Source organism: Salmo salar, chromosome 16, assembly GCF_965601325.2.
Source record: "Salmo salar chromosome 16, fSalSal1, whole genome shotgun sequence".
NCBI lineage: Eukaryota > Metazoa > Chordata > Actinopteri > Salmoniformes > Salmonidae > Salmo > Salmo salar.
The window spans coordinates 96212039-96227960 of NC_138306.1; the positions used below are offsets into that span (position 1 = coordinate 96212039).

General features: G+C 39.6%; 1 protein-coding gene across 1 annotated transcript; it reads left to right on the forward strand.

The window, feature by feature from the left end:
• The first annotated feature begins 2309 nt into the window (after positions 1-2309).
• Positions 2310-8204, forward strand: LOC106598821 (methyltransferase-like protein 21E). The gene is made up of 4 exons (XM_082963213.1): positions 2310-3204; positions 6056-6173; positions 6607-6852; positions 7521-8204. Exons 1-4 carry the CDS (start codon positions 2878-2880, stop codon positions 7691-7693), a joined length of 864 nt encoding a protein of 287 aa, XP_082819339.1. The 5' UTR covers positions 2310-2877; the 3' UTR covers positions 7694-8204.
• The last annotated feature ends 7718 nt before the right edge of the window (positions 8205-15922 follow it).

A 15922-nucleotide genomic window follows, 5' to 3' on the forward strand; every position in this document is an offset into this window, starting at 1 on the left:
GACTGTAATCTTCATGAAAGTAGTATTCAGACAGTATGGATAACTTTCGTTCCAGGTTCTGTTTCTGTTCCTTAACAATGGTCATTATTTTCCGGGTTTTTGGTTCTGTTCCCGGAACCGGTTCCAACCCCATGATTTTGACACCAATCTTTTTGAGAATAATTTGAATTACTTCAGGGATTCTTGAAATACGGGACAATCAGAACAAAACAAAAATCACAAAAAATATGTTCTTAATATTAACAACATTTGATAAATTCTATATTTTGATAAACCAAAGTATCAGCTATCACTATCACACATGTAAAGGAACCGTCTCCTAATTTATTGGGGCAGAGGCGATGTCATACATTATTTTTACCCCCCCCCCAACGTAAAAGATATCTTCACACACCCCTCTCATAGAAACAAATATTACCTTCTCGACCAGAAATAACAATAACTGTAGCAACCCTGTGTTTATAAACGTGGATATCGACTTTTGCCACGTTCAATACCACGCAGGTGCTACGATCGTCGTAAGGAGGAGACCAAGGTGCAGCGTGGTAAGTGCTCATCATAAATTTTATTATAACTCAGAACACTAAACAAAACAACAAACAAAGGCAAACGAACGTCACGTTCTTTTCTTTTCTTTTCTTACTGAGCTGTACGAAAACAAGATCCCACAACTGAAGGAGTGGGGAGAAAGGGCTGCCTAAGTATGGTTCCCAATCAGAGACAACGAAAGACAGCTGCCTCCGATTAGGAACCATACTCAGCCAAAACACAAAGAAATACACAAACTAGATTGCCCACCCCACATCACACCCTGACCTAACCAAAATAGAGGAAGTAAAACGTCTCTCAAAGGTCAGGGCGTGACAGCAGGGGCCAGAAGATTGAGAGTTCGCCGACCACCACGGACGGACAAGCTAACTTTCCCTGCCTGTTTTCATTGGACCGACACCACGATCAGAGCTGGCTGAGGACAATGATCAGCAAGGTGGAAATCTGACTGTCAACCGTTTTAATGCACCACAACCGAAAGCAAAGCATAGCGACATTGGGCGCTTCAACATCATGGTTTATGTTTTTTGACACCACCATCTGGATGAACGTACACAGGTTGCCTACAGGAGACTTTTGATGTAGCCTGATCAGATTAAAACATTGTGACTGGTTGTGTTTGTGCCACACATAAAAGGTAATACATTTTAAAAGTTAAATGACAAATGTTTAGGCTATATTGAAGCGTTAGGTTCTAGGTGCGTGAGAAGGAGCTGATCGCAGGGCCTGAAACTAACTTTTTGTGTCCAACAGCCAATGTGGCAGGTCGATTTAAAAAAATGGACCAGCCACTCAGATTTTTTAACCAGCCTAAATATTTTTCTGCCATAATTACACCCAAAAAACTGATGAGCATGCTTTGTAATGTTTCTAAAACAATAAATGTATTACTAGTAAGAAGTAATGTGGTATATTGCCAATTTTTTTGTGATTTGAGTCTTTTAACCAAAATATCACACAGATCAGACAAACAAAAATGTTCAGCTGCCCCTTTAAGGACGGGAGGTTACCGTGGTAATGTGCCTGTGAGATTCTGACTAGTAGCTGACTTCTCTTTGCTAGCAGTCGAAACAAACTGAAACACTGAAAAACAACCTGGCTGCTGAACAAGACAAGAAACACTTTCAAGTAAATTAGAGCAACGTTTATTATGCCTGTGGCAGCGCTTCTAAAACAATCAGTCTTTCAGCACTTCGCTCACAGTGCTCACAGCTGCTCACAGCCCACAAGCCCAAAAGCCAGGCAGTGTTGCTGCACGACGAGGGTTTTAGGATTCCTAATTCTTTGTGTGATTACCAGCTATGAAACAAAATGGCAGAAATCATTTGAAAAAACGGCTACTGCACAGTTTATTTTGCCATAAATGTGCTCATACTTGACTTTTGAACTTTATTTTAATTTGCAAATGCCAGCGGAATGCTGGCACTGTGTAGCCCTGACCCCTGACCCCTCACCACCCGCCAACGTGACTGATGAAATAAACATCTTTACCCGCCATTGCCAAAAATCCACCCACATTTGGCGGGTGGCTGGTGTTAATTTCAGGCCCTGTCCTCAGTTGCTTCATGACTCTAAAACCTAATTAAAATAAACATATTTGAACCAAAATTCATATCCTATCTTAGTATATCAGGGAGATGGAGTTGACAGTTTACGGTGACTTCAATATTGTTTGTTTAAATCTAAAATGTGTTTGTGTGTGTGTTTCAGATGGTTCCGTCTCTAAATATAGAGTTGGGTTGGTGTGATGAAGGATTCTGATTCCGATAAAGTCTTAAAACCTCGACTCTGAGACTTCCTAAGACGCAGTTACAACGATCTTCAACAAGAAGAAGAGAAAAATACTTTAATTAATCCATACGAGATGGAAAAACCAAGACAGAAGAGCGGAGGGTTGACCCCAAAACCCACCGACCCAAATAAATCCAAGGACTGCAGTAGGTAGGTGATGGATTGGTTTGATAAAGGATTTAAAAGTGGCCCGTTTCTGCTCTCTCGTCAACTCCGCTGTGAGGCAGTCCATATGGGGAATGAAAGAGGGCTGTGGAAGGGTGTCTAAGAGGGTAAGGATTTCATTACAGTACTTAGCTTTGACAGGCTGTAAGCGGGGAAAAATATGTTGTTTTCCAAACATGGTTCGGGGAGGGGTGAAGTTAGGGAGAGAGGGGGAGAGAGATAAAAACTCAAGTGTTGGACGCTGTGTTTACAAAGTGTGGGAGAGACTGAAGAGAGTGCTGACTGTACAATTAGTAGCTAACTTGTCATTTCAACATCAGTGCTACTGTATATCAGAGCAGTTGAAGTAAAATAATCGTATCTCAGATTTTTATGGAACCTTCAGGCACAAATCACAAAGATGAGAAGGACACTGCTTTCATGAAAGTAGAGGAGGAGGAGAAGGAGAAAGATGAGGAAGACGAAGAGGAGGAAGATGAAGATGAGGAGGAGGAGAAAGACGATAGCGAGCCAACAGTGATAGACGGTGAAGAGGAATCAGATGACAAAGCCAAGGAGACTGAACCCCAGCAGCAGGAGAAGCAGGCCTGGGCCCCCACTACCTACTCCAAGTTTGGTAAAGAGGTGTTCTGCTACGTAGGACAGGAGATCAGCATCTTTGAGGCCTTGGACTCTTACGGTGCTGTCATCTGGCCAGCGGTGAGTCAGTCTACTATTGAACATGACATTCATAGATAACGATGATAGCATTGATGACGATTAGGATGGAAGGAAGGAGGGAGATACCACAGTGGTCTGAAACTCCTGGTTTACAAACCACATCAGGGCTGCAAATCACATTATTCTGGCTTGCAAATGTGCTGTAATTATTATTGTAATCCAGCCAGATTGAGAAGATCCAACAGTTGGAATCTTTAATCTCACTCAACCTGTATAAGAATGACTGCCAGGGAAGGAAAATTCACTAATCAGACTTCCTAAATCATATGAACTGAAACAGCCATCTCAGTAACAGTGGCAATAAGTCAAACTTGTAATTAGTTTAGAAAAATGAATGTTATTTAATTTTGTGTAGCATAAGATTAATCACTCAATGTATATGCAGAAACACAGGTATTGAAACCAACAATTCTGAAATTCAACCTACAATAGAGCATGCTGGGAAATATGATGAGGATGGATGCGGTATTAAAGTGTTTTTTATTAAACATGAATTTGTAATTTTACTCAACAAGCTTGTTCAAATTCAGCTCACTTCGAGGACTTAACAAAGTAGCTCAAATTCTTTTCCTTTTGAAGTCCAATGAACTCACAGAATAATGATGATTAATGAAGTTCTAACAACAATAATGATGGTTTCTATAGTAACTATGGTTGAAGTTCTAACAATTATAATGATGGTTTCTATAGTAACTATGGTTGAAGTTCTAACAACTACAATGATGGTTTCTATAGTAACTATGGATGAAGTTCTAACAACTATAATGATGGTATCTATAGTAACTATGGTTGAAGTTCAAACAACTATAATGATGGTTTCTATAGTAACTATGGTTGAAGTTCTAACAACTATAATGATGGTTTCTATAGTAACTGATGTTGACGTTCTAACAACTATAATGATGGTTTCTATAGTAACTATGGATGAAGTTCTAACAACTATAATGATGGTTTCTATAGTAACTATGGATGAAGTTCTAACAACTATAATGATGGTTTCTATAGTAACTGATGTTGAAGTTCTAACAACTATAATGATGGTTTCTATAGTAACTATGGTTGAAGTTCTAACAACTATAATGATGGTTTCTATAGTAACTATGGATGAAGTTCTAACATCTATAATGATGGTTTCTATAGTAACTGGTTGAAGTTCTACCAACTACAATGATGGTTTCTATAGTAACTATGGTTGAAGTTCTAACAACTATAATGATGGTTTCTATAGTAACTATGGTTGAAGTTCTAACAACTACAATGATGGTTTCTATAGTAACTATGGATGAAGTTCTAACAACTATAATGATGGTATCTATAGTAACTATGGTTGAAGTTCTAACAACTATAATGATGGTTTCTATAGTAACTATGGTTGAAGTTCTAACAACTATAATGATGGTTTCTATAGTAACTATGGTTGAAGTTCTAACAACTACAATGATGGTTTCTATAGTAACTATGGTTGAAGTTCTAACAACTATAATGATGGTTTCTATAGTAACTATGGATGAAGTTCTAACAACTAATGATGGTTTCTATAGTAACTATGGTTGAAGTTCTAACAACTATAATGATGGTTTCTATAGTAACTATGGTTGAAGTTCTAACAACTATAATGATGGTTTCTATAGTAACTATGGTTGAAGTTCTAACAACTATAATGATGGTTTCTATAGTAACTGATGTTGAAGTTCTAACAACTATAATGATGGTTTCTATAGTAACTATGGTTGAAGTTCTAACAACTATAATGATGGTTTCTATAGTAACTATGGTTGAAGTTCTAACATCTATAATGAGGGTTTCTATAGTAACTATGGTTGAAGTTCTAACAACTATAATGATGGTTTCTATAGTAACTATGGATGAAGTTCTAACATCTATAATGATGGTTTCTATAGTAACTATGGTTGAAGTTCTAACAACTATAATGATGGTTTCTATAGTAACGATGTTGAAGTTCTAACAACTATAATGATGGTTTCTATAGTAACTAGAAGTTCTAACAACTATAATGATGGTTTCTATAGTAACTAGAAATTCTAACAACTATAATGATGGTTTCTATAGTAACTATGGTTGAAGTTCTAACAACTAATGATGGTTTCTATAGTAACTATGGTTGAAGTTCTAACAACTATAATGATGGTTTCTATAGTAACTATGGTTGAAGTTCTAACAACTATAATGATGGTTTCTATAGTAACTATGGTTGAAGTTCTAACAACTATAATGATGGTTTCTATAGTAACTAGAAGTTCTAACAACTATAATGATGGTTTCTATAGTAACTACAAATTCTAACAACTATAATGATGGTTTCTATAGTAACTATGGTTGAAGTTCTAACAACTATAATGATGGTTTCTATAGTAACTATGGTTGAAGTTCTAACAACTATAATGATGGTTTCTATAGTAACTAGAAGTTCTAACAACTATAATGATGGTTTCTATAGTAACTAGAAATTCTAACAACTATAATGATGGTTTCTATAGTAACTATGGTTGAAGTTCTAACAACTAATGATGGTTTCTATAGTAACTATGGTTGAAGTTCTAACAACTACAATGAGGGTTTCTATAGTAACTATGGTTGAAGTTCTAACAACTATAATGATGGTTTCTATAGTAACTATGGTTGAAGTTCTAACAACTATAATGATGGTTTCTATAGTAACTATGGTTGAAGTTCTAACAACTACAATGATGGTTTCTATAGTAACTATGGTTGAAGTTCTAACAACTATAATGAGGGTTTCTATAGTAACTATGGTTGAAGTTCTAACAACTATAATGATGGTTTCTATAGTAACTGTGGTTGCCTGCAGGCGTTGGCTCTGTGTCACTACCTAGAGATCAACGTTGAGCAGGTGAACCTGGTGGACAAGGCCGTGCTGGAGCTAGGAGCAGGCCCTGGCCTAGTGTCTATTGTAGCCACACTCCTAGGTGAGTCTGAGCATTAAATTTACTCATATTGAACATCTGAGAAGATCGGAGAGGTGTAAGAAATATGGCAACATTTCTACCTAGCCTATCAAGGCGGCTAGCAAGGTGGAGGAGGTCCTACCAAGGTGGATAGCAAGGTGGAGGAGGTCCTACCAAGGTGGATAGCAAGGTGGAGGAGGTCCTACCAAGGTGGATAGCAAGGTGGAGGAGGTCCTACCAAGGTGGCTAGCAAGGTGGAGGAGGTCCTATCAAGGTGGAGGAGATCCTATCAAGGTGGAGGAGGTCCTAGCATTTTATACCACTTACACCTATCCAATCTTTTCAGATCTGCTTGAAGTGTCCTCGGCACTAGACGACTAGAGGCTAGGGGTTGATTGGGTACTGGCCACCTGTGTGTCTGTTAGTTGATTAACAGAGTGCTTCCTGTCCCCAGGTGCCTGGGTCACAGCTACAGACCTACCAGAGATCATAGGTAACCTGAGAGCCAACCTACTCCGTAACACCAGAGGGCGCTGTAGGTACACTCCCCAAGCTGCAGCTCTGTCCTGGGGTCCTGAGGTGGAACGCACCTACCCCAGATCCGTCTATCGCTATGACTACGTGCTGGCGGCTGATGTGGTGTATCACCATGACTACCTGGAAGAGCTGCTGTTCACCATGAGATACTTCTGCCGGCCAGGTTGATTGATTGATTGATTGATGTATTGATGTATTGATTGATTGATTGATGTATTGATGTATTGATTGATTGATTGATTGATTGATTGATTGACTGATTGATTGATTGGTTGATTGGTTGATTAATTGGTTGATTGATTGGTTGATTGATTGGTTGATTGGTTGATTGATTGGTTGATTGCTGTACTGATTGATTGATTGGTTTGATTGATTGACTGATTGATTGGTTGGTTGATTGGTTGATTAATGTACTGATTGATTGGTTGATTGATTTGTTAAATTATTGATTGGTTGATTGATTGATTGATTGGTTGGTTGATATATGTACTGATTGATTGATTGGTTGATTGGTTGATTGGTTGATGTACTGATTGATTGATTGGTTGGTTGATTGATTGATTGGTTGGTTGGTTGATTGGTTGGTTGATTGGTTGATTAATGTACTGATTGATTGGTTGATCGATTTGTTAAATTATTGATTGGTTGATTGATTGATTGATTGGTTGGTTTATTGGTTGATATATGTACTGATTGATTGATTGGTTGGTTGCTTGATTGATTGGATGAATTGTTGATTCATTGATAGATTTATTGAACAGTTTAAAAGTACAACAAATCCCAGAATGTACCGGAATGAAAGCCTTAAACAACTCATATCATTTCCTTTAGGAACCACTCTGATCTGGGCCAACAAGGTCCGTTTCCCCTCAGACCTGGTATTCACTGAGGACTTCAAGAACACCTTCAACACCACCCTGCTGGCTGAGATGGGAGAGGTTAAGATCTTCAAGGCCACGTACAGAGAGACAGAGGAACACCTTCAACACCACCCTGCTGGCTGAGATGGGAGAGGTTTATGCCCATGTGTAAAAAGGTAGGGATTAGGGAAGACAAAGGAATAGGGGACATCCTGCAGACTATGCCAAATGTAACCAAGACTTCCTGTCCCTTCTTCCTCTGAGAAATGCTTGAAGACAGAAGACGGCCATCTTGGCTGATGATAATGGACGTTGATGGACTACTGATGATGTCAGTTGTTGATGTTTGATGTTCTACTTACTACTTACCTGCTATATGTAGTACTTTATTGTTTACTTAGTTGTTACATGTAGTTTGTATTGATAATATTATTCATGTATTTACTTTGCTGTCTTGTTCCATTTTGTATTAAAATATAATTTGTTATGGATATAAAGTCTCTAGTAAAAGTCGACACACTCTTTGCACATTCAACCTTTTGCCGCCCTAAACTTATCAAAACATGTATTACATTGAATTTCTTTCCTACCAATCTGCACAACCAACTCCACATCTTCAAAAGTAAAATAGAAATTATAGAAAATGTTCCAAATTAAATCTAAAAATTGTCTTCACCTCCCCCAGAGTTAATACTTGGTGGAAGAACCTTTGGCAGCCATTACAGCTGTGGATCATTGTGAATAAGATCCTACCGACTTTACACAACTCTTAGGGAAACAGACACTCAGTCGGCCAGTTTATTAGGTACACCTATGTAGCACCAGGTCAGACCCCCCCCCCCCCCCTTTGCCACCAGAACAGTCTGAATTCTTCGGGGCGTGGATTCTACAAGGTGTGGCGTTCAAAGAACAGAAATTGGACAGCTCTCCGGTAAATAACCATACATTGACGTATTTTTATTGCCGAACAACCGTTTGGGGTATGAGCCCTTCTTCGGCGTGCAAGGCAATGGCAACCAATGTCACAACAACAAAACCTCACAGGTGAGAGCATCCTTCTAAATTCCAAGTCAGTATCGGCCCAATCAAGACATCCCAGCAGAGGAAGCTGTGTGGGGAAACATGACAATCAAGTAAAGACACGTAGACGCACAATTACAATTACATTATGATGTCATTTACCGGTCATTATGATGTCATTACCTGGTCATTATGATGTCGTTACCTGGTCATTATGATGTCATTAGTGGTCATTATGATGTCGTTACCGGTCATTATGATGTCATTTACCGGTCATTATGATGTCGTTACCGGTCATTATGATGTCATTACCTGTCATTTACCGGTCATTATGATGTCATTACCTGGTCATTATGATGTCATTAGCGGTCATTATGATGTCATTTACCGGTCATTATGATGTCGTTACCTGGTCATTATGATGTCATTTACCGGTCATTATGATGTCATTACCTGGTCATTATGATGTCATTTACCGGTCATTATGATGTCGTTACCGGTCATTATGATGTCATTTACCGGTCATTATGATGTCGTTACCGGTCATTATGATGTCATTTACCGGTCATTATGATGTCGTTACCGGTCATTATGATGTCATTTACCGGTCATTATGATGTCGTTACCTGGTCATTATGATGTCATTAGCGGTCATTATGATGTCGTTACCTGTCATTATAATGTCATTATGATGTCATTACCTGTCATTATGATGTCATTTACTGGTCATTATGATGTCATTACCTGTCATTATGATGACATTACATGTCATTATGATGTCATTACCTGTCATTATGATGTCATTACCTGTCATTACCGGTCATTATGATGTCATTACTGTTCATTATGATGTCATTACCTAAATGTTTGGTCTGTTTAGAACGTACTAGAAAAAGACCATTCCTCATTGAGAACTGCTGGAGTGATCAAGCGATCTATCCAATGTGTCTCTCTTTGGTGAAGTAATTTATCCCCATCTCCTCCACTAGGTGGCGCCTTCACCAATTCAACACCCATATAACGAAAGGTACTTAGTTCATGATTACGGCTGTTGAAATGCCCGGCAACAGGTGATTTCTCATCATGATTACGGCTGTTGAAATGCCTGGCAACAGGTGTTTTTTCATCATGATTATGGCTGTTGAAATGCCTGGCAACAGGTGATTTCTCATCATGATTACGGCTGTTGAAATGCCCGGCAACAGGTGATTTCTCATCATGATTACGGCTGTTGAAATGCCTAGCAACAGGTGGTTTCTCATCATGATTACGGCTGTTGAAATGCCTAGCAACAGGTGGTTTCTCATCATGATTACGGCTGTTGAAATGCCTGGCAACAGGTGGTTTTTCATCACCGTTGTGACTGGAGCTCCTACGCTCACATATCTTTGTCTGGTGTTGACGTTTGGTCTCACGGTACCCACATAACAAAAGGTTACAGGAAGACTATACAGGAGATATCCAACACGTTACATGTTATTCTACCTCAAACCTTTATCCTCTGACCGTAATGAGGATGGAGTAGAGCGTGTCCTCCTCATGGCATAACAGGAAATGCAGTTGTGACAAAGGGAAATTTGCCATCTGGTATGATAGACGTGAAATGCAATGCCTTTTTTTCTTAGGCAAATCTTACCTTACTAAACAATCCCCACTTGTTTTTTTTTTGGGGGGGGGGTGACGCTGAGTAATATGTACCAGTGTCTATTAACCCCTTCCTTGATCAACCTTGAGACGGGACTGTAGGTGGGAACCAAAGTTGCAGAGAGGGAAGAGAGGAATTCTGTTGACATGGATGACATCATGCATTCAGCTCAGTTTGTCTTCCTCTCTTTTTAAGGAAATTTGTCCAATAAGTCTTCTTTATACCGTCTTGCTTTAAATCGTTCACGTAAATCTTTGGTATGTACATCAAATGATAAATCAGAGTTACAAAATATGCCTAATGCGGAAGAGTTTTTTTTTATATAGGGTTAACTATTTATTAATGAGGGTGTTTGATAACTGCTGATATGAAGAAAGGGATTTCTATCCATGTCTTTTCTATACATCTCAGTGTGTAAGCCATTGTTATCTTTCTTAACCGAAACATCCAAAAAAGGAAACATGTTCTTTATCGGATACTAACGTAAATTTAATGGACGGAATCCTGCAATTCAAGATCATATCACCTGACCAAATCAACAAAATATCATCGATATATCTCAAACATTTTCAGAAACTTAGAATAGGGATTATTATCGGATTCAAAGTCCAACTGAACTTTCACCATAAATAAATTAGCATAATTAAGCGGAACTGGCGACCCCATTGTCACGTCCTGACCATAGTAAGTGGTTATTTTCTATGGTAGAGTAGGTCAGGGCGTGACAATGGGGGTGTTTGTCTGTGTTTTGTATTTCTATGTTCAGTTTCTAGTTTTGTATTTCTATGTTGGTTTTGTTTGGTAATGATCTCCAATTAGAGGCAGCTGGTTGACGTCTCTAATTGGCGGTCATATTTAAGGTGATGTTTGCACCACCTGTTTTTGTGGGTGATTCATTTTTGAATAGTGTGTTTTTCCTCTCTGCGTCACGGTTTGTTGTTTTTTGTGTATTCAAGTATTTAGTGTATTGCATTTAGTTTCACGGTAAATAAAATATGTGGAACTACGAACACGCTGCATTTTGGTCCGATCCTTTGAACAGCCTGACACCCATAGCAATTCCTTGAACTGATAATAACAGTCTTCTGACTTAAAATAATTATTCGCCAATATTTAATTAGTCAAGCTCAACAGGAAGTCAGTGGGGGTGATCCAGTTTTGTTATTTGATTCAAATATTGTTTCATGACAAGGCTAGAGACGTCCATAATACACAACAAGTCATTCGAGTCCACTGAACAAGTCTCTAACTTCTTCAAAAAAGTATGTTGTGTGCTTGAGGTAAGAGGGCAACATATGCACCAAATCCCTAATGTGACAGTCCACATATTGAGAAAGTGGCTCAGTTAGGGATTTATTACCCGAAACAATTGGTTGGCCTGTAGTTCAATTGGTATCAATGGACCTAACGTGTGGTAGGAAAACATTCCCCCAGACCATTACACCACCGCCACCAGCCTGTACCGTTGACAGCAGGCAGGACGGGGACATGGACTCAAGCTTGTAGCTGTTTTTAGCTGATGGGAATGGAACCCGGTCGTCTGCTGCAATAGCCAATCCGTGAATCAATCAGTAACTGAATGTCTCGATGCCTGTTTGCCTGCTTTATATAGCGAGCCACGGCCACATGACTCAATGTCTGTATGAGCGAACCAGTTTTTTGTTAACTGACCATTGTAGATGTATATCCATTGTTTTTTGTCAAAATTGCTCAAGCTCAGTAAAATTAGGTCGGGAATCATTGATGGACAGTAATATTCAAACCTTGTCTCTGATTTTCCAGCAAATTTAAGTCAGTCCTGAGACTGGACCACTCAGAAACACTCAACACCTCTTTAGAAAGTCATTCTTGTGTGTAACTTTGGTATTAAAATGTCTGTAATGTCCCAGTGAAAAATCAAAGTCTGTCCCCCAGAGTTAAGTTTTCAGACGACTGAGACAGGGTTTCCTCTGTCCAGTTCAGATGTAGAAGAGTGTGTAGTTCTCCTGATGCATTATGGGAAGTCAGTTCTCTGGGAAGGTGGCACAGCGCATCCAGCTGAAACACACAGGACGTGATGTCACCATACCCGGAAGTGAGGTCAAAACACAGGACGTGAGGTCACAATACAGGACGTGATGTCACGACACCGGAAGTTGGACAATAAAGGCTCTGAGCTTACTTTGATGCTCTTTGTTATTAAAGGAATAATCCACACAAGTAACACTCATTCCTATGATTTACAGTGTTAAATAACACTCATTCCGATGATTTACAGCGTTAAACACTAATTTAATTCGTTTCATTTTGTCACTATAATTAGGTTGGTAGCAATGTGTGAAAATCGTTGCAGAAATCTGTTGCGGCTCCAGTCAACTACAAAACCCACAATGGTGTACCATCTCTCTGGGGCCAGCAAACGTACCTGAACACGATAATACCGCGGTCGATGTCAGCATGTGAAGTAGCTAGCTAGCTGTAAAAATCATCGCCTTTAACAAACGGAACGATACATTTTAGGAGTCTACAATCTCTACATGTTCAAGATGCAGATTGTATGCAGTGGATAGGCTCTGACATTGCTCCGGCAAAAGCCCTTTTTAGGGCCACAAACAATACAGGACGTGATGTCACGACACAGGAAGTTGGACAATAAAGGCTGACGTGAACGGCTCTGAGGGCAAGTGGGAAGAGAAAAGAAAGTGACATTGCAACGATGATAGTTGGAGCGAAAAACTAAGTTGTATATATTATTATTATATATTATATATATATATATATATTATTATATTATATTATTATTATATATTATATTGATATAGACAGATGGACGTGTCCTAAACCAGTCTGTCCATACTATCTATCGATATAGACAGATGGACGTGTCCTAAACCAGTCTGTCCATACTATCTATCGATTAAGACAGATTGACGTGTCCTAAACCAGTCTGTCCATACTATCTATCGATATAGACAGATGGACGCGTCCTAAACCAGTCTGTCCATACTATCTATCGATATAGACAGATGGACGTGTCCTAAACCAGTCTGTCCATACTATCTATCGATATAGACAGATGGACGTGTCCTAAACCAGTCTGTCCATACTATCTATCGATATAGACAGATGGACGTGTCCTAAACCAGTCTGTCCATACTATCTATCAATATAGACAGATGGACGTGTCCTAAACCAGTCTGTCCATACTATCTATCGATATAGACAGATGGACGTGTCCTAAACCAGTCTGTCCATACTATCTATCGATATAGACAGATGGACGTGTCCTAAACCAGTCTGTCCATACTATCTATCGATATAGACAGATGGACGTGTCCTAAACCAGTCTGTCCATACTATCTATCGGCTGATTTGGTGATCTGGACCGTCGTTGTTTTAACAGTTCGTTTTTCTCCAGTGACGAGAACCTTATCGTGAAAGATTTCGGGCAACAAAACGATTTTCCTGATTTCACAGACGGACCCACTTCGAAGTTAATAAATCACGGTGACGATTGTTATTTTGACCCACTCATAGAACATAGACTCACCAAAATTGATAGGAGTTTCATTCTGGAGTGGACTATCCCTTTAAGGTCATGGGAGGCTCAGCCCACCTCCACTCACTTCTGCAGCTTCCTGAAGGTGTCCGTCAGGGATTTGGCCCCGCCCTCGTCTGCCCTTTCGACGCCCCCCCCCCCTCCCCCCCCACCCCCCCCGAGAAAGATCCATGAAGACATAACTCATCCATCAATCATCCTGAGACATCTTAAGACATACCTCATCCTCTCTGTCATCCTTCATCCTATTTCAGTCTCACTAAGTGGTGATATGGGTTTCCCATAGATTTCCTCTTGGCTGGGGATACCCCTCAATCTCCCATTCCATAAAGCTATGCTTCCAACACAGCTACATTAGTCATTGACCTCACCGTAATGTAGACAGTGGTATTTTAGTGATCCAAACGAACCCGGGAACCAGAGAACTCCCTGTTTTTAATTAGCCCTCATTTCTAAGTGTCCCCTACAAGGAGGCTAAATCAGACCCAGAGGATAAGACTGTTACTAAACCTGCTCCAGATATACCAGAGTCAAGGCAACACAGGTCACGACTCAGGACAGATATTACATGGATTGTATTTGTGTTGTTGTGTATGTGTTGTTGTGACTGTAGCCTTCATGAAATGTTGGAGTATTCAGACTGTAGCCTTCATGAAATGTTGGAGTATTCAGACTGTAGCCTTCATGAAATGTTGTGAGTATTCAGACTGTAGCCTTCATGAAATGTTGGGATTATTCAGACTGTAGACTTCATGAAATGTTGGGAGTATTCAGACTGTAATCTTCATGAAAGTAGTATTCAGACAGTATGGATAACTTTCGTTCCAGGTTCTGTTTCTGTTCCTTAACAATGGTCATTATTTTCCGGGGTTTTTGGTTCTGTTCCCGGAACCGGTTCCAACCCCATGATTTTGACACCAATCTTTTTGAGAATAATTTGAATTACTTCAGGGATTCTTGAAATACGGGACAATCAGAACAAAACAAAAATCACAAAAAATATGTTCTTAATATTAACAACATTTGATAAATTCTATATTTTGATAAACCAAAGTATCAGCTATCACTATCACACATGTAAAGGAACCGTCTCCTAATTTATTGGGGCAGAGGCGATGTCATACATTATTTTTACCCCCCCCCCCCCAACGTAAAAGATATCTTCACACACCCCTCTCATAGAAACAAATATTACCTTCTCGACCAGAAATAACAATAACTGTAGCAACCCTGTGTTTATAAACGTGGATATCGACTTTTGCCACGTTCAATACCACGCAGGTGCTACGATCGTCGTAAGGAGGAGACCAAGGTGCAGCGTGGTAAGTGCTCATCATAAATTTTATTATAACTCAGAACACTAAACAAAACAACAAACAAAGGCAAACGAACGTCACGTTCTTTTCTTTTCTTACTGAGCTGTACGAAAACAAGATCCCACAACTGAAGGAGTGGGGAGAAAGGGCTGCCTAAGTATGGTTCCCAATCAGAGACAACGATAGACAGCTGCCTCCGATTAGGAACCATACTCAGCCAAAACACAAAGAAATACACAAACTAGATTGCCCACCCCACATCACACCCTGACCTAACCAAAATAGAGGAAGTAAAACGTCTCTCAAAGGTCAGGGCGTGACAGCAGGGGCCAGAAGATTGAGAGTTCGCCGACCACCACGGACGGACAAGCTAACTTTCCCTGCCTGTTTTCATTGGACCGACACCACGATCAGAGCTGGCTGAGGACAATGATCAGCAAGGTGGAAATCTGACTGTCAACCGTTTTAATGCACCACAACCGAAAGCAAAGCATAGCGACATTGGGCGCTTCAACATCATGGTTTATGTTTTTCGACACCACCATCTGGATGAACGTACGCAGGTTGCCTACAGGAGACTTTTGATGTAGCCTGATCAGATTAAAACATTGTGACTGGTTGTGTTTGTGCCACACATAAAAGGTAATACATTTTAAAAGTTAAATGACAAATGTTTAGGCTATATTGAAGAGTTAGGTTCTAGGTGCGTGAGAAGGAGCTGATCGCAGGGCCTGAAACTAACTTTTTGTGTCCAACAGCCAATGTGGCAGGTCGATTTAAAAAAATGGACCAGCCACTCAGATTTTTTAACCAGCCTAAATATTTTTCTGCCATAATTACACCCAAAAAACTGA